The sequence below is a fragment of the Molossus molossus genome, unplaced genomic scaffold (assembly GCF_014108415.1).
Source record: "Molossus molossus isolate mMolMol1 unplaced genomic scaffold, mMolMol1.p scaffold_m16_p_1, whole genome shotgun sequence".
NCBI classification, from domain to species: domain Eukaryota; kingdom Metazoa; phylum Chordata; class Mammalia; order Chiroptera; family Molossidae; genus Molossus; species Molossus molossus.
Window position 1 is genome coordinate 202110224 of NW_023425344.1, and position 23435 is coordinate 202133658.

Here is a 23435-nt window from a genome sequence, read left to right on the forward strand (position 1 = left end):
AAATTGCACTCAATTTTGTAACAAATTAGTCTCTGATCATCATAACTCAAACAATGTCTTTGGCCGCTGGCAACAGTAAATCCTCAGCAATGGTGTGAGGTTTCATAGCTCTGGTGATTCTGAGTGCCACCAAATACAAAGCTTTAATGGCTGCTACAATTTGTCTGTGGTACTTGCCACCAGTGTCAAGTCTGGCTTTCTTGAGTCCGTCAGCTTTGCTTCTAAAATACGTAGTTAGTATCCTTGCCAGCAAAGCTCAGATGCTTGCTATCAAAATGGTATTTTAGTTTGTTTGGCTTCATAGATTCAGCTGATAGAACTTCACAACAAATAACACATTACAGTTTCTCAATTCCTGTGGTAATTCTTGAGGTAAAACCATACTGTAAAAAATCCTCACTATATTTTCTTTTCTTAATGTTCTTCTCTACACAATCCATTGTCATGGGATGGTTTGCTAATGAAAATAATATATAACAATAGCTTTAATAATACAAAAGATGATACATGGCATAGTTTAGTCAATATAGTTCATTAAATTTTCCTATGATTTACCATTCTCTGCATCGTTTTTTTTTGTTTTTTTACATACCTGTTATTATCACAAGGGGGCAGTATTCACATCAACCACAGCTGAATATAAAAAGACCAATCAGCATCCAGATTAAGTTCCCATGGTACATATATATTTTTTTGCAGCAGTTGATGATTTTACAGTACATGATTTTGCATTTACCCAGTAATTATAATTCATGAAGTGTTGTTTTACCTCCAATACTGCTGCTTTCAACACAGTAGCTGCTTTTAACAGAGTAGCTGCTTTCTACACAGTAGCTGCTCTCTACACATGTGTGACTGGTCCACATAAGTACATTATGGCACCAACCCTGTCACATACACCTGAATTTGTACGGGGTGTATGTGATGGGGTTGACGCGATGATGTCATTGTGCCGGGTACTGGTATGTGGGTGTATCTGCATGTGAGTGTATCTGCATGTGGACGGACCCACCTTGAGAAGGATAGAGGAGCGGTGTCTCGGTTCCTAAGACCATCGGAAATATGTGTTTTCCTATGGTCTTAGGCGATCCCTGTGAAAGGGTCGTTTGACCCCCAAAGGGGTTGTGACCCACAGGTTGAGAACCGCTGCACTAGAGGAATCTGCAAATGAACCTACTCCATTTGTTCCTTCCCATACGTTTACCTTCTAACAGGTTACCTTTTTTGGAAACCTAAAACTGATTTGCTTTGTCCTATTATCTCTCTACAAGTTTGTTCTTTGTTGATTTTTTTTTTTTAAAAAGATTAAAGAAAAAAAAATGTAAGCCAGAGTACTAAACTGCTGCTTTGAGTTACTTTTCATTGCAGTTCCTCCCACATGATGTGTGCTGCATGTATTGATCAACTTTTTTTCTCTTGTTAATTGGTCTAGCTGAAAACCTACGATGGGTCAAGTTCAGCCTCCCCTACAGTATTTGCTCCCACCCTTGGCATTGTTTGCATTTGTACAATGAGTATGCATTGCTTTGTTGTTCTTATGTGCTATGTAGTTAAACTGGATTGCCAGGGCCTGGGCCTTCAGGGTGCCACAGTGGTCACTGGGCACAGGCCACCAACTCCTCCAGGGCTTGCTCGTGGCGGTTACCATGGACCAGCAGCACCTCCTTGATTCTGTCCTGCTGGAAGCCCATGTCGCTGAACTGTTCCCAGAGGCGCAGGAACTCCCCTGCCTGTGGAAGGGGAAGCAGAAAGGGCACCGAGGCTTGGCTTCCACCCTGGCGAACCTCCTCCCTGGGGTCCTCTGTGTCTACTCCCAGAAAGCTGTGGCCTCCACAGGTCAGGTAAACCTGATCCTGGGCAACACCTGCATCTCCTCTGTATCTCTGAGGTGACATGGGCTTGGACCTCTCTTCCTGTGCCAAGGAAGGAGGCCCCAGCCTGGCCATTGGCTTGGTCCTGGCTTTACTCCCCGACTCGGGCTCACACCTGACTGCCTGTGCTCAGGGGCTGAGCAGGAAGAGCAGAGTCCAACACTGGTGCCCAGAGGGTGCATAGCCCAGGATCTCTGCCCACGCCCCAAACGGCCAAGGCTTCACATGTGCAGCCTCTGTCTTCCTGTCTCTGGCCCAGTGCTTTAAACTTTCCTGCTTCTCCTCCCTTCCCCTCCTCTATGTTTCTCCCACCTTTCTGTCCCTCCCTCGGCCTCTGTGAAGAGATACTCCCAAGCCTGGACCAGCTGCTGAGTGTGACCAGGTCATATTCACTGGGCACTCAGAATATATCACTGAGCCCAGAGCTACCTATATTCTGGATTCCAGGTAGGTGGCAAACTGCTCGAGCAGAGAGTTCAAGCATCTTTGTGCTGCCTGTGGCTCCCACCTGGTGTCTGACGAAGAGTGGGTCTTCAGCCACACGTGTGCTGGTTCAGTTAAATACTACAAAAGCCTTGCCTCTGGTTTCCCTCCCCACCTCGGCCCCTCACAGGCTATGCTCCGCCCCCTGGGCTGTCTCCTTCCCCCAGGGCTGAGCTAGCAGGCTCTCTCTTTACAGCACCCAGGCTGGCTCTGGCACCATGCCCCCAGCACACCAGGCTCGTGTGAACACCCCCACCCCCTCCCTGCCTTGGAGCCCAGCAGGTGGCCTGGCTGACCTGGCTCTCAGAGAACTGGAACATCTCCATGGCCTCCTCCACCAGACCCTCCTCGTAGCCCTGCCGCAGCAGCCGGTCACAGGCACTCAGGTAGCTGAGAAACTAGGCCAGAAAGGTGCAAAGAGGGAGGGACGATAAGAGGAGTGGCAGGGACAGTGGATGGGCACCCCAGGACCTAATTAAGACCTGAGCTGACTCAGCAACCCACCACACACGACATGGCCCCAGAAACCCCAGGGGCCAATAGAAGAGGATCAGGGGCCTCCTCTAGAGAGCTGGGGACAGGTGGAGAGCAAGTCTTCACCAACCAACCCCAAATGGGGGCTGGAATCCAGGAAAGGGGCTGTCAGGGTGAGCTGAGGTGTTCCCAGAACCTAAGCAGAGAGGGGGACAGGCCTGCGACACAGGGCCTTACCCAACCCAGCCTGCTCACCCTCCCTGGTGAGCACATACCTGTGTGAGGGTGCCCCCACACCTGTGTACCCACCCTGCCCAAACTCCACATCTCTGCCACCAGGACTTCACGAGCCCCGGCTACACAAAGGGCCTGCATCAGTGCTGGAAAGGGGAGGGGACAGAGAGGACCTCACAGAGCTGGAAACCTGTTCACTCTCTTCCTGCTTAGTCATCAGGGCTGCTTTTGCCCTCAGGATGAATGCTGCCTCCCAACCAGGGCTCAACGGCCTGGGCCTGTCTGTCAGTGGCCTCAGCTCCCCGCCAGCCCTCCTGGGTCTCTGTATATCTAGCCCCTCACCAAGGCCAGCATTCACTCCTCCTACCTGGGGACCCTCTCTGCCCCGTTTCCAAGGTGCCACACGTGGTGCCCCCACAGCACGTGCAGCTTTGTAACTGCTCCACTGTCTTTCTCCTCTTTCCCATCCACTGACTTCTTGCTCCACAAGGGAAGGGTGGGCCAGTCTTATTCCCCACTATGTCCCAGCACCCAGCATGGCAGGCAGAAGGAGCTCAATAAATACATGCTGTGTGTATAGTGAATTAGAACTACCTTGAAGGAGCTCACAGCTTAGTGAGGGAGATAAACCAGATACAGGAAATCATGAAGGCCAGGCAAACCAAAGTAGGATTAATAGGGAGCCGGTGCCAAATGAAGGCGGCAGACCATAAGACTTATGGGTATAAGTGGAGAAGAAACAGGCTGGCTTTCTGCGGACCTTCAGAGCTGGGCAGAAAGCACAGATAATAGAGGCTGATGGCTTTATCTTCTGAACCGTCCAAGCACTTGCCCCAGGACACCTACACCTGAGCACATATGGAAAACCACCCACCCAAGCCCTCCTTGCACACTTGAGGAAACAGATCCAAGCAACACAGGCCGCTTAGAGTCCCAGGGCTAGGTCTAGATCCCCTGACCTCTCGCTAATGCCTTTTCCATCACAGGGACAGCTGCCGGGGAGGGGCTTGAGCTAGCTGGAAAGCAGACAGGGTTTCTGAAGGCGGAAACAGGCCGGGGGCAAGGGCAGGTCGGGATTCTCCCTTCACCTCTTAGCTCATCCCCGGCAATGGTTCTTGGCCTTGGTGCTGATTGCAGCTTCCTGGGAGCTTCAAAACGACCCATAAGCCACTGATGCTTGCCTCCAGAGTCTCTGATATAATGTGTCAGGGCTGCCGCATGGGCACTGGGATTGTTAGTAGTGGAGCTTCACAGAATAGAGGGAAATATTAACGTGGTGGGGGAGGACAGATGAAGTCATCCAATGGCGCTTCAGGCCCACCCCTCAGGGCCTAGCCTCTGACTGCCCACCAGGGAAGAAGGCCACCCAGAGATCTGACGGGCTACACAGTTGGTCATTCTGTGTCTTGAAACAGTGTCCCTGACACAGTGAGATTCTTCCAGCCCACCCACCAGGAGGCCAGTGCCTCTGCTAGCTCCAACTAATCTTCAGATCTTCACAGTGATGGCCTGAGACCTCAGTCTTGTCACAGGTCCTAGAGACCGGGGGGTGGCGGTGGGGGCCCTTCTGTGGGCCTGGTCCCTCACAATCCTCTGACTAGCTTCTTGGCCACAGTCATGGCTTTCAGTGGTATCTGAAGGTGGAAGCAACTTTAGATCTATTCTTTTTTTTTTTAATCCTCATCCAAGGATATTTTTCCATTTATCTTCAGATAGAGTATGAGGGAGAAAGAGAAAGAAACATCGATGTGAGAAAAAGACACTTTGATTGGTTGCCTCCCACACGACCCTGACCAGGGCCAGGGACCAAACCGCAAATGAGGTATGTGCCCTTGACCAGAATCGAACCCACGACTCTTTGGTCTATGGGCCAATGCTCTAACTACTGAGACAAACCAGCCTGGGGTGCTGCCCTGGAAGATTCTCATACCAAAAATGAGATAAAAGCACTGTGCAACAAAGATTCAGAGTTAATGCTCTGGCCGGTTTGGCTCAGCAGTTAGAGCGTCGGCCTGCGGTCCGGAGAGACCCGGGTTCAGTTCCCGCTAGGGGCACGTACCTCGGTTGCAGTGTGTCCCCGGCACTGGTTGGGTCGTGTGGGTGGCAGCCACTCAATGTGTCCCTTTCACATTGATGTTTCTCTCCCTCTCTCTTTCTCTCTCTCTCCCCCTCCCTCCCACTCTATCTGAACAAAATATCAAAAAATGTCCTCGGGTGAGGGAAAAAAAAAAAAGATTCAGAGTTAAACCAGCCTCAATTTCCTCATCTGCAAAGTGGGGACAGTAATAGCAAACTTGCAGAATTGAGAAGACCTAAGTGTATACTCTCAGGTTGAGGGACTGGCACAAAGATGTTTACTAAATATTAACACTACTAACAACCGATTGATGAAGGGATATAAAGGTCCGACCATCTCAGACCCACTTAGGATGACTCTGAAGGGCCATATATGCTCCACAGCTGTGGGATTGGCTGATGCTGTTGTTGGATCTAAAAAGCTCAACTTTTCCATCTACCCACTCCTGCCTCTGTCCACTCCCTTCTCCAGGAATTGTTCCCAGGAGCCTTCTTAATAACTCGATCTGAGTCTGCTTCTTGGGGAAGCAATGGTTTTTATGTATCCTGGTCACCCCCACACTTCCTAGCTGCATCTAAAGACCCAGGAAATGCCCAATCAATACTGTTGACTAGAAGAATGGATGGGTGGGTGGAAAGAGAGATGGGTATGGGTGAACCATTCACTGAGGGAAGTGGTTAGAGCTGCACCAATATGGTATCCAGTAGTCGCATGTGTCTATTTTATTTTATTTTTTTTTATTGTTTTTTTCATTGATTTTTTAGAAAGAGAGGGAGAGAGAGATAGAAAAATCTGTATGAGAGAAACATCTGTCAGCTGCCTCCTGCACGCCCCCTACTGGGGATCGAGCCCACAACCCTGACTGGTAATTAAACCAGGACCTCTCAGTCCATGGGACAACGTTCAATCCACTGAGCCACACTCGCCAGCACATGAGATTATTTTAATTAATCACAATTAAATAAAATTCTCAACCCTGGCCGGTATGGCCCAGCATTAAGAGTGTCATCCGTGGCCCTGGCTGGTTTGGCTCAGCAGTTAGAGCGTCAGCCTGCGGACCAGACAGTCCCAGGTTCGGTTTCCACTAAGGGCACATACCTTAGTTGCAGTTTGTCCCCGGCTCTAGTTGGGGTCGTGTGGGTGGCAGCCACTCGATGTGTCTCTCTCACATCGATGTTTCTCTCTCTCTCTTCCTCCCTCTTTCCCTCCTGCTCTATCTGAAGATAAATGCAAAAATGCCCTCATGTGAGGATAAAAAAAAAAAAAAGAGTATTGTCTGTGGACTAAAGAGTCCTGGGTTCAATTCCAGCACGTACCTCAGTTGCGGTTCATCCCCGGCCCTGGTTGGGGTTGTGGCAACCAATCAATGTGTCTCTCTCACATCGACGTTTCGCTTTCTCTCTCTCTCTCTTTCTTCTTCCCTCTCTCCCTCCAGCTCTAGCTGAAGATTAATGTAAGAATATCCTTGGGTGAGGATTAAAAAAAAATTCTCAGTCACACTAGCCACATTTCAAGTAACCACGTATGGCGAGTGGATACTGTATTGGACAACAGGTATAAAACATCTCTCTCATTACAGAAAGTTCTACTGGGCAGCTCTAGAGAGTTTCTTGGCTGCCCAGAGCTCTAGCCCCTGCAGTTGGGTCAGAGAGCAGGAGAGGAGTAGAATATCAAGACTCCCCAGGTGGCATGGGATTCCTGATGAACTCCTATAAAGAAGGCAGCATTACGATCTAAAAAATTGCTCATAACCCCCAATAATTAATGCCAGGCTGAGATTCTGTCTCTAAAGAGAAGGAAACAAAACTTCTTCAAGTTAAAGATAAAACCACGTGGTCACCTATCCCAGACCTCAGACCCCACTCAGGACACTCACTCACCTGGCTCAGGCTTTGACGCCCTGTCTTCTGCAGAGCCACAATGGCCCTATGCAGGGGATACCCCAGGGCAACCACCGGCCCGATGAGGTCTTGCTCCTCCTGGCTCAGGGCAGACAGCAGGTCAGCAGAATCAGGGTGTGCTCTGTGGGCGATGAGAGGCTGGGGCTCCTGCCCAAGAGGTGGCAGGCAGGTGTATGGGCTGAGGGACTGAAATAAAGACAAGCTGGATGTGTCATTTACCACTGGAAGCAACATCTGGCAGGGAAAGATGTTTTTAAAGGTGCCTTTGCATGTCACCTTCTCTACAGAGTGTAGGGGCTAATGCTGTGGAAAGCCTGGAGTCCTGCTCTGGTTCAAACCCCAGATCTTTGCTGTTTACTCGATTTACTCATGTGTAAAAACAGAGGTAATCATACTGGATACCTCAAGGGTTGTTACAAGGCTTAAATAAGACAATGTGAGAAAAGTATTTAGCAAAGGACCTGGCACATAGAAACTGCCAGTACACGATATTATTTCATTTATAGCTTAGAACAACCTTGCAAGAGAAATAGAATACATCCATCCTATTATACCGTTTTACAGATATTGAAATCAAGGTTCAGAGAAGTCAATGACCTCAAGCAACACATATTTGGGACCTGAACCATACTCAATCAAATCCAGGGTACTTTTTTGGTTGTTGTTAATCCTCATCCAAGGATATTTTTCCATTGATTTTTAGATAGAGTGGAAGGGATGGGCGGGTAATGGGGAAACACATAGATTGGTTGTCTTCAGCATGACCCCAAGCATGAAGATTGAACCTGCAACCCAGGTATGTGCCCTTGACCGGGAATCAGCACCTATCTGCCATCCCTGAATACATCGCCTTGTCCCTTCCTCCCAAGGAAAGCTTAACTGCAGTCCTGGCTCCTGGGGTAGGGGGTGTGTGTGAGACACACGAGTTCCCCACCCATCCCTATCTGCTCAGGGATTTCTCTGTCATGACCTCACCCTTGGATTTGCCCTTTACCCCCAGAGTGGAAAACACCTAAATCTTAGGATCTGATTCTACTCTTGTAACCTTGAAAAAAATTCTTAGCCACTGTTTGCCTCAATTTCCTTCTCTACAGAACAACTGCCCCAACTCCCACCCCAACACACACACACACACACACACACACACACACACACACACAGGATTGTTGCTAGAGTTAAATTTAAGCTGAATCAGGGAAGAGCCACCCTGGCATCAACATCTGATCCTTGATGTGGGCATGGCCTGTCCAGTTTACAGAGCCTCTTCTCAATGTTTGCTCCAAACAGCTGTGGGAAGGGTTGCCGGCCCTCTTTACAAGGTAGAGAAGGGATGGCTCAGAGCACTTCAGCGACTTGTGGAAGGTCACACACCAGTGAGTGGGAAAGCCAGACCTGGAATCTCTTTTGGACTTAATTTCATATTGGCCTGATTGTTTTGCAGCTACTAGCTCGATGTGGGGCTGCTGTGGGGCAGAAAGCGGTGCCCTGTTGCTGTCCCCTGCTACTGATCCTGACCCGCCCCATCGGCTCCGGATCCAGGTTGTGTGGAATTTGATGCTTATATAATATGGACCTCTTAAAGAAAAAAGGCAGACACAATTAATTATAAATATAAAATTAGGCACACAGCTTTGGAAGGAGCAAAGTCGGGGGCCTGAGACTTAAGCTTCATTGGTTTCATGGTAAGTTCACTTCTGCTCCCCATTCTTCTAGGTACAGTCCTCTGTCCTGAAGCCTTCTCAGCCTGTAACAACCCTCACCTCTCTATCTCTCCACACCTGATCCTGCCCCTATACAGTGCTGCCTTGTCCCGATAGAGCCTTGGGCAACTCTCCATGTGCAGTGATTTTGACCTTGTCTCTTCCAACCCAGTGTCTGGCAGGAATGAACAGACAGAGACTATTCTTTGATTGAGCCTGCAGCTCACCCAGTCTACAGCAAGCCTTGCCCTCTGGCAAGCCCTAGATTTGAGACACATTCATTAATTGAACAGACATTCATTGAGCACCCCCTATGGGCCAAGTCTGCTGCTGCGTGCTGGGGGGGAGGGAGGGGGACGGGACCCGAATGCCATTCGAACCCTGCCCTAAAAGAACTCTATTCCACTGAAAGAGAGACAGACGTACTGGATAGCTACAATTACAGGGCGTGTCTCTACCAGAGGCAAGGCAAGCACAACTGCAAACAGCGGGAACGGGGGCCCTCTGAGGAGGAAACATTCCGGGCAAAGGGTCGCAGGGAGAACAGCACGGTGAGGGCAGGAGGTGAGGGTAGGGAGAGAGGCGCAGAGAGGAGGAGGCAGAGGCTGGGGACCTCACTGCTGATCTGTGGCCTTGGTGGAGCCCTCAAGTTCCTCACCGAGATCGTGGGCTTGTGGTTCCGCAGCGGGGGCGTGGCACCAGCCGTGGAGGGCCGAGGGGGCGGCGCGGGTGCCTTGGGGGGCGGGGGCGCCGGGCCCCGGGGCTCGGAGCTGTGGCAGAGGCTCAGCGCCCGGTGGCGGATGCGCTGCAGGAGGGCGCGGGGGCGCGCGGCCACCCTGCCCTCCGAGAGCCTTTGCCGCGCACCCGCCAGCTCCGACCTCACCCCCCGCAGCACGTCCAGCGAGCTCCGGCGATGGCCCGGGCTGGGGCTCGCAGGAGCGCTGGGCTGGGGGCTGCAAGGACCTGGCTTTTCCTCGCTGGCAAGGGTGGCTTCTTCCTCCTCTTCCTGCTCCCCCACTTCCTCCTCCTCTGGATGCTCCTGGGGCCCAGCCTCAGGGCCTTCGGCTGCGGCTGGCGCAGGCACCTGCCCGCATTCCGGGCTCACCAGCAAGAGCCAGGCTGGAGGGGCTGACACTGTTCCGGGGGCATCGCACTGGAACTGGCAGGGTCCCCGGATGACAGCCTCCACCCAGAAGAGGGTCCTCCTCTCCAGGCTGAAGTCATGCTGCTGAGAGAAGGCTCTGTAAGGCTCGGCCAGGCAAACCAGGGCTCGAGGGCACAGCCTAGCCCTGGTCTCCGGGGCCCTGTTCAGCCAAAGACCTGCACAGCTTCCCATCCGAGCCCCAGGCAGTCATCACAGCCCACCCCCACCCTCCGTTTTAGCCAGCACTGGGTACAAGGATATCAATAACAATTTAAAGGTAAATTCTGCGCGAAACACAAAATGAAGAACAGGTTAATAGGATGAAATGTAGTGAAATCTAAGCCCCTTCGTCATTTAGTATATAACTGAACAGTAGCGGCTTAAAAACTTTCTCCAATAAAACTTGTTCTCAGCAAAGGCACTTTCAGTTGAGCCCAGCACCGTCTGCCAGCAAGCAGTCAGCCTTGGAGGCCGCCCAGGCGTGTAAACCTCCCTGTGGAGTAATACCTGCCCGGTGCTCCTGGCTGCCATCTGAGGTTACTTTGGGACTGAGGCAATGTGAAATTCGCTAATCTTTGTTGAACCCTACTTAGTTGGTTTTAGTGTTATCCCTGTTGCCAGATTATGAAAATGAGGCTCAGAAAATGTAATTTGCTGGAGGTCAGATTGGAGGTGAGTGGCGGAGCTGAGATTTCTCTCTCTATCTGGCTTTATCCACTACATATCAGGACACCTAAAAAAGCAGTTTGGAGCCCATATAAATAATCCAATGAATTTATAAGTGAGGCAAAAATAAAATATTCCTGTTGCCTACCTTTATTTTTTATTTTATTTTATTTTTTTATCCTCACCCGAGGATATTTTTCCATTTTTTGTACAGATACAGTGGGAGGGAGAGAGAGGAAGGGAGAGAGAGAGAGAAACATCGACATGAAGGGACACATCGAGTGGCTGCCACCCGCACGACCAACCAGGGCCGGGGACAAACTGCAACCGAAGCACGTGCCCTTAGCGGAACCGAACCCGGGTCTCTCCGGACCGCAGGCCGACGCTCTAACCGCTGAGCCAAACTGGCCAGGGCCTGTTGCCTACCTTTAAAATGAAGAACCGGGAATATAAAATGCCACGAAAAATATAAAAAAATTTAAAACGCAATTTCAATGCTCTACGATGACCAATTAAGGAAGAGAGAGGTTGGGGGAAGTGTTGTGTGTGAGGGAAAGGGGAGCGAGAGACAGACACAGGCACAGACCACAGCCACTGCCCCTCCCACCTCTGACATGACCCTGTGTTGGGGAGAGGAGCATAATTTCGCTGGTCCAGTGTGACTCCCTGCCTGAGGTCAAGGACTGTGTCTTATTCCTCTCTGTATCCTCAGGGCCCAGGGCAGGCCTGGCACAGAGCGGACATTTCTAAGTGTGTGCAGAACACATGGTTAGAGAAAGAGACTGGAGCAAAACAGATGAGTTGTGAAAAACAGAAGAGGAAAATGACAACTTCAGAACTGATGAGGCAGACTTGTAGAGAAAGACACTAAGATTAAAGAGATAGCCAGTGGAACTTAGGGGGTAAATGATACAAAGACCCAATAAAAATACTAACACTGGTGATTTATGGAACTAAGCAAGATAATTCTAAAGCTCATATGAAAAACAAACAAATAAGAATAGCCAGAAAAACTCTGGGGACAAAAAGATAAATAGGACTAGTCCTACCAGCTGTTTTATTATATTATAAAACATCAATAATTAAAACTCTGGTACTGGCACAGATAGATTAAGAAAGAGAACAGAAAGTCCAGAAACAGACCTTAATATCTATGGGTCTTTAGTAAATAATGAAGATGGCATTTCAAGCAATGGGAAAAAGAAGAACTAGTCAACAAATGGTGTTAGCTATCTGGAAGAAAATAAAGTTGGATCCATTCTCATATTATATACACAAGGATAAATTCTAAAAAGATCAAAGATTCTAATGTGGGATATGAGACTATAAAAGCACTAGGAGAAAACAGGACAGAAATCCTTTATAACCTCAAGGAGGGGAAAGCCTTTCTTACTCTGAATCAAAATCCAGAAGCCATAAGAGTACACACAGGCACATGTCCAAAATCTGCATGGCAAGTACACCTCACGGACAAGGTCAAAGACAGATGACAAACTGCAGGAAAAATAGCACTCACATGACTAAGGGTCACTTTGCTAATATAGGGAGTGCCTAGAAATAGATAAGGAAAAGACCCATAGTCCAACAGGAAAACGGACAATAGCTAATACGGACAGTCCACAGAAAAGAAAATACAGATGGCTTTTCAACACAGGAAAAGCTGCTCAACCTCACTCACAATAAGAGAAGGCCAAATAAAACTACACCAAGATAGATACCCGCTATCCCTCGGCAAAAACCCAAAGTCTAATGACACTCTTTTGGGGACTGTGGGAGGTACAGGCTTTCTTGCAGTGTGCTTGTTGGGGTATAAATCTGTATTACTCCTTTGGAAAGCAATTTGACAATATACTTAAACAAATTCAAAAGGACGTTTGCACATAGTCATTCCTGTAGCATTGTTTGTAATGGCAAAGGACTGGGAAGAACCTGCCCTGGCTGGAGTGACTCAGCTGCTTGGAGCAGCAAAAGGTGGCAGGTTCAATCCCTGGTCAAGGCTGATCAATGTTTCTCTCCTCTCCCTCTCTCCTTCTTTCCCTCTTTACCTCCCTCTCTCCCTCTCTTCCTTCCTCTTTCTAAAAAAAAGACTGGGAAGAACCTAAGTGTCCATCATGAGGGGACTCGGTCAGTAAAGTGTGATGTATCCATATAGTGCAATACTTTAGAGAAAAACAAAACTGAAGAAGCTTTCTATGTACAGATATGGAATATCTTAAAATATAGTAAGTTAACAAGTTAAGAACAGTATATATAAAATGCTACCTTTGGTATAAAAAAATGAGAAAATATATATATATACACACACACACAAGAATCTCTAGAATAATATATAATATATAATAATATATAAAAATGAATAACAGAGGTAATCAATGATAGGGTAGAGGTGGGGACCAGGGCAGATGGGAAGGTCTTAGTGGCAGGGTAGGCAAACTGCTTGGGGACCAAACTGACTATTTTTGTAAATAAAGTGTTATTGGAACAGAACTATGCTCACCCTCTCTTTTTCCTAATGTCTATAGAAACTTCGGCAATTATACTATGAAACAACAAAACAGACTTGAAGAGGCTTTAAGTATGCAAGGAAGGGCTCCTTGGGAAGGAGCAGGGAAAAGGGGTGGGCGCGGGCTTTGGGGTCAGACAGACTCCTGTTGGAATCCTGGTTGTATCACTCACAAGCCATGAGACCCCATGGATCACTCTGGCGGGAGCTTTGATTTCCTGTGCCAGGGGGGTAGGAATACCCAGCTGCTAAAAGGGTCATAAAAGTGAGAGAGACGAATGAACATGTAAAGAACACCTAGCATGGGCCTGGTACATAGCAGGTGCTCAATAAATGGTAGTTGTTCTTTTTCCCTTTTGGCCACTACAGGTCCATCTGATAATCTAACCACCATGTATAACATCGTTGTTACGGGAAAATGCATTTCAAGTTCTTAACAGTGGGAACACAGCCCAGTGAACTCGAAGGACTGCTTAGGAGAGGCTTGGAGTCTCATGCTTCTCTATTTGTTGGTTTGGCCCAATAGTAAAAGAAACGGAGGCACAGGGAAGGGGAATAGGCTCAAAGGATTGAGGTGCCCACCCTGAAAGCAGGAGACAAACCAGGTCAGCATTTTACTAGTACACTAGACATGGACTTGGCAGAAGGGTGCCTGTTTCTGCTACTAGAATAGCCTCTTCTCAGCTTGGCTTGAGCTCAGCAGGGAAGGAAAAGCTGTGATACTCCACCTCCACTGGAGCTCAGTAAAGCAAGTTCCTCTTCCCATCAATACAGGCGCTACTGCCAGAGTGAGCGCCCACAGCACAGGCTGCCTGGGGAGAGCAAGAGCTCGGCCCTACACACCGTGCTCTGGGCTTTAAGGAGCTTATTTCAACTCTGGATCCTCTGTCCTGAGGGGCCTCAGTGCAACTCCAGGGTCTGCAGATGAAGCAAAACTGCACCAAGCAGACTTGAAGCCTCTTCAAGTCTGTCTCCTGCTCCTGTGCCCAAGGCCACTCAAGCCCCTACACCAGATTCTCCCAGGCCTCTCCTTCCTGGACTGTGCTCTCTGCTCCTGACTTTCTGAAACCCTTTTTTGCCTTTAAACACCACCTGTCCAGTGTCTCTCCTGTTCCAATCCAGCTCTTAGCTAATACAAAATGATCTGGAGTCAGGACCTGGGTTTTAGTCTTGCCATTAACTTTGGACAAATCATTTCCTTTTTTTTTTTTAAATATGTTTTAATTGATTTTTTAGAGAGAGAGAGAGAAACATTGATGTGAGAGAGCTGATTTAGATCCTCAAACTTTTCCACGAAGCACCCTGCAGACAGTGGAGAATGAGCACACAGGAGTCTGAGGACTGAGTCCCAAGAGACTCAATGCCAGCTCCAGAGTTCTTTGCAATCTTATTCCTTTATTTTTAAAGAATTTATGTGAATTTTGCATTCTACTCCATGAAACATCTGTGCAATAATTTAAATGCAGCCCTGGCCAGTTTGGCTCAGCAGTTAGAACAACCAACTGCAGAACAAAGAGTCGCGGGTTTGATTCTAGTCAAGGGCATGTACCTCGGTTGAGGTTTGGTCCCCAGCCCTGGTCAGGGTAGTGCGGAAGGCAACCAGTTGATGTATTTCTCTCACACTGATGTTTCTCTCTCTCTCTCTCCCTTCCTCCCTCCCTCCACCCTATCTGAAAATCAATGGAAAAATACTCTCGGGTGAGGATTAAACAAAAAAATTAAATACAATAGATTCCCCTTGCCCTGGCCAGTTTGGCTCAGCAGTTAGAGCTTTGGCCTGCAGTCTGGAGAGACCAGGGTTTGGTTCCCGCTAAGGGCATGTACCTCGGTTGCAGTTTGTCCCCGGCCCTGGTTGGGTTGGGTGGGTGGTGACCACTCAATGTGTCCCTTTCACATCAATGTTTCTCTCTCTCTCTCTCCCTCCCACTCTATCTGAACAAAATATAAAAAAAAAAAAAAAAAAAATCCCCCTTAAATCTTCACATAAACTTGATTCTCCCAGAAGTTAAGTAATCTTGTTTATCCTGAGACCTTATGTGATATGACCACATACACTGGGTGCATATCCCAGTGTATGAGCCATGGGGCAAGGAGTGCTTTAAGGGTGCGTCCAGGGCAGACGTGGGGCATAGTAATCCTTTCTAATGTGTCCCAGGCATCTCTCTCTCTCTCCCCCTCCCTCTCTGTATGTGTGTGTGTGTATGTGTGTGTGTGTATATATATATATATATATATATATGGTTGTTGTTAATTCTCACTGAGGATATTTTTCCCATTGATTTTTAGAGAGAGTGAAAGGGGGCAGGAGAGAGAGACATTGATGTGAGAGACACATTGATTGGTTGCCTCTCACACCTGCCCTGACCAGGGCCAGGGATCAAATCTCTAACCCAGATACATGCCCTTGACAGGGAATCAAACCCTCAATGGACCCTTTGGTGCGTGGACTGACGCTCTAACCACTGAGCAACACTGATGAGGGCGGTAACTATATTTTAACAGAGAGTTCTAGAACTAGTGTCTTAACTCAAAGGAGTGATTCTAATAGTAGAATTTTAGACATGGCAGCAGGCTGATAGGGAAGAGAGGAACTGAAAATTCCATGCAATGATCCTCAGTCTATATAGGCAACCTTCCAGTTATCCTAAGGTCAAAATAAGATCCAGTAAATAATCCCCATCACCAGGCAACCAGCCTTCCTCATGAAACATCTTTTCCTCTTGAGTTATTTCCAAACTCCTTGGAATATACCAGAGCAGGCCCAGCTGCCCTTTAAAATCAAGGAACATAGTCCCATGAGGCTCAGCATCAGACCCACAGACCCAGGGACTAGGAGACAGTCAGACAGAGAGATACACTTACCATAGAACCCAGGAGAAGCTCGCTGCAGGCTGGGACACTGAGTTCTGGCCCAGGGAGAAGCTCTGTGCCTATCACAAAGCCCTTGGGTACCTTGAAAGGGACGCCATCGAGGGCATTCATTCTGCCAGAGGGTGGAGATGGCTGAGCAGGCTGAGGCAGGCTGCCTGTGGCAAGGAGAGAACAGTCCTGAGGACCAGGCTAAGGCCTCAGATGCCTCAGTGCTCTCCTGTGTGGTGACTTAGCTGAGTCCCACCCAGCCAAGAAGAAAAAGGTAAAGTAGCTAGTGCTGCATAAGGGAGAAAACGAATAAAAACAAGAGCATTCAAACTGACAGGACCTGACTATTTCAGGATTAAGTCTTACCCTAGGGCATTGTTTCCCAAAAGGTGGTCTACAACTCTAGTTCTAAATTATTGCATCAAATGAGTTTTTACCCTCCCTCCCAAAAAGTGTACAGTTTTGGTAAACCTAATAAACATCAAGAGCAGTGGATTAAAATGACCAAAAAAGTGTTTTCACCCAAATGTTTAAGGAAGAAATATCAAATTACAGAAACTCTTCCAAAAAAGGAATACTTCCTAACTAGTTTGGCCTCACCTTGATGCCAAACTTGACAAGAAAATTAGAGGCTGATCTCTCAAGAACATAAATGAAAAAGCTTAACAAAAATAATTAAGAATAAAAAAATACTGCCTTACTGAGCTTATTTCAGGAATGAGAGGTCGACTTAACATTCCAAAATCAATCAATGGGAATGATGATAAACATCAAGCCCTGGCCAGTTTTTCTCAGTGGTTAGAGCATTGGCCCATGGACCAGAGAGTACTGGGTTTGGTTCCTGCTAAGGGCACGTACCTTGACTACAGTTTGTCCTCAGTCTTGGTTGGGGTCGTGTGGGTGGCAACCACTCGATGTGTCTCTCTCACATCGATGTTTCTCTCTCTCTTCCTCCCTTTCTCCCTCCAGCTCTATCTGAAGATAAATGCAAAAATGTCCTTGGGTGAGGATAAAAAAAAAAGATAAACATCAATAGAATATTAAAAATTATATAATTATCTCTCTCCATAGATACAGAAAAAATGCTTGATAAAATTCATACTGTTTCATGATTTTAAGAAACAGCAAACCCTTTTAACAACTTAGGAATAGAAAGAATTTCCTTAACCTAATAAAGAATAGCTCCAAAATATCTAATGCAAACATCTCACTTATTGGTAAAATATGGAAAGCTATCCCCAAGACAGGAAATGATGAGATAAAGATGTTCCCATCACCTCTTTTATTCAACACTGCACTGCAGGTACTAGCCTGGCAAAAAGAGGAGGGGAAAAAAAAGTATGAGGATTGGAAAGAAATAAAACCATCATTATTTATAGATGACATAATTATATATAGAAAATCCAAAAGAATTTATGAAAATTATTAGATTCATAGTCAATATACAATAATTAATTATATCTTTATAAACAAACAACAAACCACACAAATGTTATCTTTTAAACATTTTATTAGAAATTGCAATTTTTAAAAGATACCCAGCCGGTGTGGCTCAGTGGTTGAGTGTCGACCCATGCACCAAGAGGTAGCTGGTTCAATTCCCGGTCAGGGCATATGCCCAGGTTGTGTGCCCAATTTCCAGTGCGGGGCATGCAGGAGACAGCCATTCGATGTTCTCTCTCATCAATGTTTCTATCTCTCTCTCCCTCTCCCTAAAAAAAAAAATCAATAAAGAAAAAAAGAAAAGAAAGATACCATTGATATTCACATTGAATACCTAGACTCTATATAAACAAGATGTAAAAGACCTCTACACAGAAAACTATAAAATATTAGAATTGGAGAAACATACCATGACTAGGATTGTAAGACTCGATCTTGTAAAGATATCAATTCTTCCTGAATTGATTTATAGATTCCACATATCAATATTTCATCACATTTTTTGGTTCAAATTGGCAAACTAATTTTAAAATTTAAATGAAATGTAAAGGGCCAAAGAAAGTCAAGACAATCTTGAAGAAGCAACATAGTTGGAAGATTTATACTTTTCTATATCAAGACTTTAAAGTTACAGGAATTAAGACTGTGTGGTACTGACATGAGGACTTATGAAGGGATCAATGAACATAAAAGAAAGTCTGGAGACAGATCCACACATACATAGATAGATCCTTGATTAATGACCCTGCAGAGCAGTAGGAAAATGAAGGTCTTTTCAATAAATGGTTCTGGATCAATTGGATATTCACCTAGAAAATAAAAATCTTGACCTTACCTCACATCATACACAAAAATCAATTCTAGGTAGACTGTAGATCTAAATGTAAAATGTAGAAAGGTAAAGCTTGAATATAAAATTGGAGAATATATTCATGGCCTTAGAATAGGCAAACATTTTTTAAAAGATTATTAAAAAGACTAACCATAAAGGGAAATACTGATACATTGGGTTACATTAAATAAAGTTAAGAACGTCCATTCATCAGAAGATACCATTAAAATAGTTTTGTTTTTTTAAATCACAGAGTAGGAGAGGATATTTGCAGCACATGTATCTGACAAAGGACTCATACTCAATATATACCAAGAACGTCTATAAATCAATAAGAAAAAGACCCCATATAAAAATAGGCAGGCCCTGGCCGGTTTGGCTCAGCGGTTAGAGCATCGACCTGCGGTCCTGGGAGACCCGGGTTCGGTTCCCGCTAAGGGCGCGTACTTCGGTTGCAGTTTGTCCCCGGCCCTGGTCGGTCGTGCGGTGGCAGCCACTCGATGTGTCCCTTTCACGTCGATGTTTCTCTCTCTCTCTCTATTCCTCTCTCTCCCTCCCACTCTATCTGTACAAAGAATGGAAAAATGTCCTCGAGTGAGGATAAAAAAAAAAAAAAAAAAAAAAAAAAAAATAGGCAGGAAAATTTAATAGGTACTTCACAAAAGAGGCTATCCAAATAGCTAATAAACATATAAATTGTTTAATCTCTTTAGCCATCAGGGAAATGCAAAATAAAACAATAAAATATCACTACATACACAAACAGTTAAAATTTTAAAAGCCTGGCAACATCAAGTGATGAGGATGTGGAAACATCTAGAACTCTTGTACTCTGTTGGTGAGAAAGCCAATTAGTATTAGTCAGCAGTATTTACTAATGTTGAAATCTAAGAATTAAAAACTCATTCACACATACATAGCTTCTGGGGCTTTTGGCTAAAATAAAGTGTAGTATCTATTAGTTTAATAATCACAATAGCCAGGGATTTGATTTTCTTATGCATTTCAAACAGCAATTAAAAATTCTGTTGCCTTAAAAAACAAAACAACACTCATTCATAAGAATTCAAACTATGAAAGCCTATAATAGATCCTTTAATCTAGACTCCTGACCGCAGTCTGGCATTTTGCAAACAATCAGGATTTACTAGGGAGTACATCTGGCTTAATACAATCTGTCATCCCTACCAGAATGGTGCAAGGCCCTACTGCTAGGGGTCCCTGGGGTCATTCCCAAGCCCACATGAGAGCATCATGTGAAGATGTAGAGTAGATAATCTGAGTGTAGAGAGGTCAAATGAAGCCAGATGGGCAAATCCCTTAATTCCCTCATCTTCACTATAAGCTCACTCTTGTCAGTGTCTTACTGTCTGTGACAGTCAGAAGACTGTCTCCTAGCACACTGGAGTAGCTCTCCATGATACAGGATCAGACAGTTCCCACTGTGATCAGTAAGTTATTTGCCCCATCACCCTGTTCTTACAGGAACTTTGAGGTACAAGGGATTATAGGGAACACAGGAAAGTTAGTCAATTTTGGCTTTCTCAGATTTACCATTCACATTTGCAGCTATCATTAGAATTTTGAGCTATGGAGGAAAATCACAGTTTTATTGAGACCCAAGTGTGAACTGCCTGTCCCCTGAGCAGGTACAAAGCCACCCACATCCTCCCTTACTTCTGACCCAGTATCTGTATCCTAAATAGATACTCAGTTCTACACTTGCTTCTGGAGTAATTTAAGAGTTTGAGGATTCTGGAAATACAACTCTTAAGAATAGCAAGGGCGCCCTGGCTGGTTTTGCTCAGTGGTTAGAGTGTCGGCCTGCGGCCCAGAGAGACCCTGGTTCGTTTCCCGCTAAGGGCACGTACCTCGGTTGCAGTTTGTCCCCGGCCCTGGTTGGTTGTGAGGGTGGCAGCCACTCGATGTGTCCCTTTCACATCGATGTTTCTCTTTCTCTCTCTTCCTCTCTCTCCCTCCCACTCTATCTGAACAAAAAATGGAAAAATGTCCTCGGGTGAGGATAAAAAGAAAAGAAAGAATAGCAAAGGCTACAGTGATCTAGTTAGAACATACTCTAAAATGACGGTCACCGCCCTGGCCGGTTTGGCTCAGCAGTTTGAACATTGGCCTGTGGTCTGGAGAGACCGGTTCCAGCTAAGGGCGTGTACCTCGGTTGCGATTTGTCCCCGGCCCTGATTGGATCATGTGGGTGGCAACCACTCAATGTGTCCCTTTCACGTCGATGTTTCTCTCTCTCTCTCTCTTCCTCCCTCCCTCCCTCCCTCCCACTCTATTTGAACAAAATATCGAGAAAAAAAAATGTCCTTGGGTGAGGATAAAAAAAAAAAGAAATTAAAATGACGGTCACCTCCCACTAAATATAAAATAAGATGGGGTTGAGAGCATAACTTCATGGCGGGAACAACTTGAGCCAGGGAGCAGAGGCAGGGCAGAGTGAGGGGCAGACAAGCTGCTCGACTCAAGTAGATAGTGTGCTGGGAAGCAGTCTGCAGTAAGATTGAAAGGATAGACTTGGGTAGAGCTAGGAGGGTCCTGAACTTTAAGCTGAGTGCTGAATCCATTCAGTAGGCAGTGGAGAAAGCTGTGAAGGTGCTTGAAGAGGTGGGGTGAGGGTCAGGGAGTGGGGATATTAGGAACACCAGTCTGTGATGCTTCAGCAAACAGCATAATACAGGATTTCTCCAATGGTCTGTGCCCATTTGACTGTGCGTGAGCCTGGGGATAAGGAGCAGGGTGGGTGGTGGTTATAGTAATCAGTCTACAAGGAGTCCAGGCAATGACAGTATTATCTTTAAAGGTCTCCATTATACTCTAAAAATGACTTCATCCTTGCCCATAGCTTCAATAGTACATATGCCAATGATTCACACATGAAATTTTCCAGTTCTCTTTTGACATCAAACTCATAAGCACAACTGCCTACAAAGCATGTCCTCCAAGATATCTCAAGGGTGCCTCAAACTCAACATATCCAAAGTGAACTCATTTTCTCACCCCCAAACTGTTCCTCACCCTCCAGAATTCCTTGTTTCAAGGAAAGTCCAAGGTGCACAAGCTTGGGTCTCATCCCGACACTTCCCTCTCCTTCACCGCCACCCATCTCAAGTCCTTGCCAAGTTTTTTCTCTAAAACCTCTGAAATCCAGCCCTTTCATGCTACCCCGATTGCTGTCACAGGAACTTAGCCCCTATTATCTTTCACTTGGACAACTGGTGTCCATGTATCCTTTTATGCCCTGTTATTGTAATTCTGTTCCACACAAGGACAAAAGTGATCATTTCAAAGCAGCAAACTAAGCCATTCCTCTGCTTAAAAGCTTCCAGTGGGAAGCTTCCAGTTCCCAGCTGCTCTCAGAATAAAAATCAAACTCCTGACAAGGGCTTCCAAAGTCATGCAGGGACTGGCCCCTGCCCCCCTCTGACCTTCCATCTTACTCTAGTCATGTGGACCTTCAATCACTTTGGTCTCTTGGTCCAACACAGGGCCCTTGCATCTACTATTCCAGACGCTTGCTATGTTCTTCCTTGTCTCTTCCCCACTAGTTAACAGCTGTTCATTCTTCAAAGCTCAATTGAAACATCATTTCTTCAAAAAGGCTTTCCCTGCCCTGGCCAGTGTGGCTCATTTGGTTGGGTGTCATCCTGTGCATTGAAAAGTTGCCGGTTCAATTTCCCATCAGGGCACATGCCCAGGTTGTGGGCTCAATCCCCCGAAGGAGGATCCAGGAGGCAGCTGATAAATGTTTCCCTCACATTGATGTTTCTCTCTTTCCCTTCCTCTTTAAAAAACAATAATAATAAAAAACATTTTTAAAAAAGCTTTCCTTGACCCCCAAACTTAGATAGGTTCATCTAGTACAGTGGCTTTCAAGTCTTTTTTTTTTTTTACTATGACCCACAGGATGAAATATATTTGATTTTGTGACACAGAATCTACATATATAAAATGAATGACAATTCTTACCCTTACTATATATTTTCTATTTCACCTAAATGCATTACAAAACATTCAGTTTGAAAAAAAAATGGCCTAATTAATCTTATAGAACCATATCTGTCCTTCAAAGTACTCAGCACATTTTAAAATGATTAATGGATTACGCATACCTCCCTCAAAATCTGTGTTAGGGTGTATTTGGTATTTTGCTCATTGTGATAGCCCTTGTATTTTAGTGAGTTATCTGAATCTCAACAGTCACTTAGTAAATATTTGAATAATGAAAAATATAAATTGGTGACTAAGCACTTTTTCTTTTAGCACTTATCAGAACTATAATGAACTCTAATTATCTGTATAATCATTAGGCTTCTCGTACACAGCTCAAATCCAGGCATCTAGATTCCGTCAGCATGAGTTAATAAAGCTGAAGTGTCTCCTGCTCTGCATAGTTCTGTACTTTAGCACCAAATGCCTCAAATACATCAATCTTTGCTTCAGAGACGGTAAGAAACAGGAAAAGGAAAAATGGAACCCGTATTGGAAGCAAATTACTCATGGACAGATAGATGTAGCAGGTCAGGAACTACCTAAAAGTAAATAGTTAATTATACAGAAATAGCTTATTAGCTACAAGCATTTTAAAAAAAGATTAAGTTGGAAATGCCTCATGTAATCTCTAGTCTTTAATATATATCACTGCTAATACTTCAAAGCATTCACATTCTTACTATATATTATATACTTGTTTGAATGGAACAAGACATGCTTTTTGTACTTACCTTGTAATTCTCAGGACAGATTCCCTGTGGACAAAACTTGTAGACGTGAGTGTATTGCTACAACAGATGGTATAATCCCAGCTAAGCTTCTTGATATAGCCTTGCACAAAAGTCACATGGACATAGAAACATGAATGGTTTTAGAGTAATTAAGTTGGTTGGCTTATAGCAAAGTCTCTGACGTCATAAACTCAGCCACTTGGGATGAACTTAGTATTTAACGTATAATTAATCTCTTTATTTCATTTTCTATTCTTCTCTGTATTTACTTAACTTCTTAAAAATAAAGTGATTTTTTTTTATATTTTGTTCAGATAGAGTGGGAAGGAGAGAGAGAAACATTGACGTGAAAGGGATACATCGAGTGGTTGCCACCTGCACAACCCAACCAGGGCCGGGGACAAACTGCAACCGAGGTACGTGCCCTTAGTGGGAACTGAACCCAGGTCTCTCTGGACCACAGGCCGACGCCCTAACTGCTGAGCCAAACCAGCCAGGGCACAAAA

At 45.7% G+C, this 23435-nt stretch overlaps 1 protein-coding gene across 2 annotated transcripts; it reads right to left on the bottom strand.

Moving 5' to 3' along the window:
* Positions 1 to 1103: 1103 nt before the first annotated feature.
* UBAP1L (ubiquitin associated protein 1 like) lies at positions 1104 to 23108 on the bottom strand. Of its 2 annotated transcripts, none has more exons than XM_036247645.1 (6): positions 22930 to 23108; positions 15916 to 16079; positions 9399 to 9965; positions 7020 to 7226; positions 2651 to 2752; positions 1104 to 1730 (listed from the first exon to the last, which is right to left on the bottom strand). In XM_036247645.1, the coding sequence occupies exons 2-6, from the start codon at positions 16033 to 16035 to the stop codon at positions 1596 to 1598; spliced, it is 1131 nt and encodes a 376-aa protein (XP_036103538.1). In that variant the 5' UTR covers positions 16036 to 16079; positions 22930 to 23108; the 3' UTR covers positions 1104 to 1595. The 2 variants fall into 2 exon arrangements, with proteins under 2 accessions (XP_036103538.1, XP_036103543.1); XM_036247650.1 differs by lacking the exon at positions 22930 to 23108 and adding an exon at positions 17190 to 17197.
* Positions 23109 to 23435: the final 327 nt, after the last annotated feature.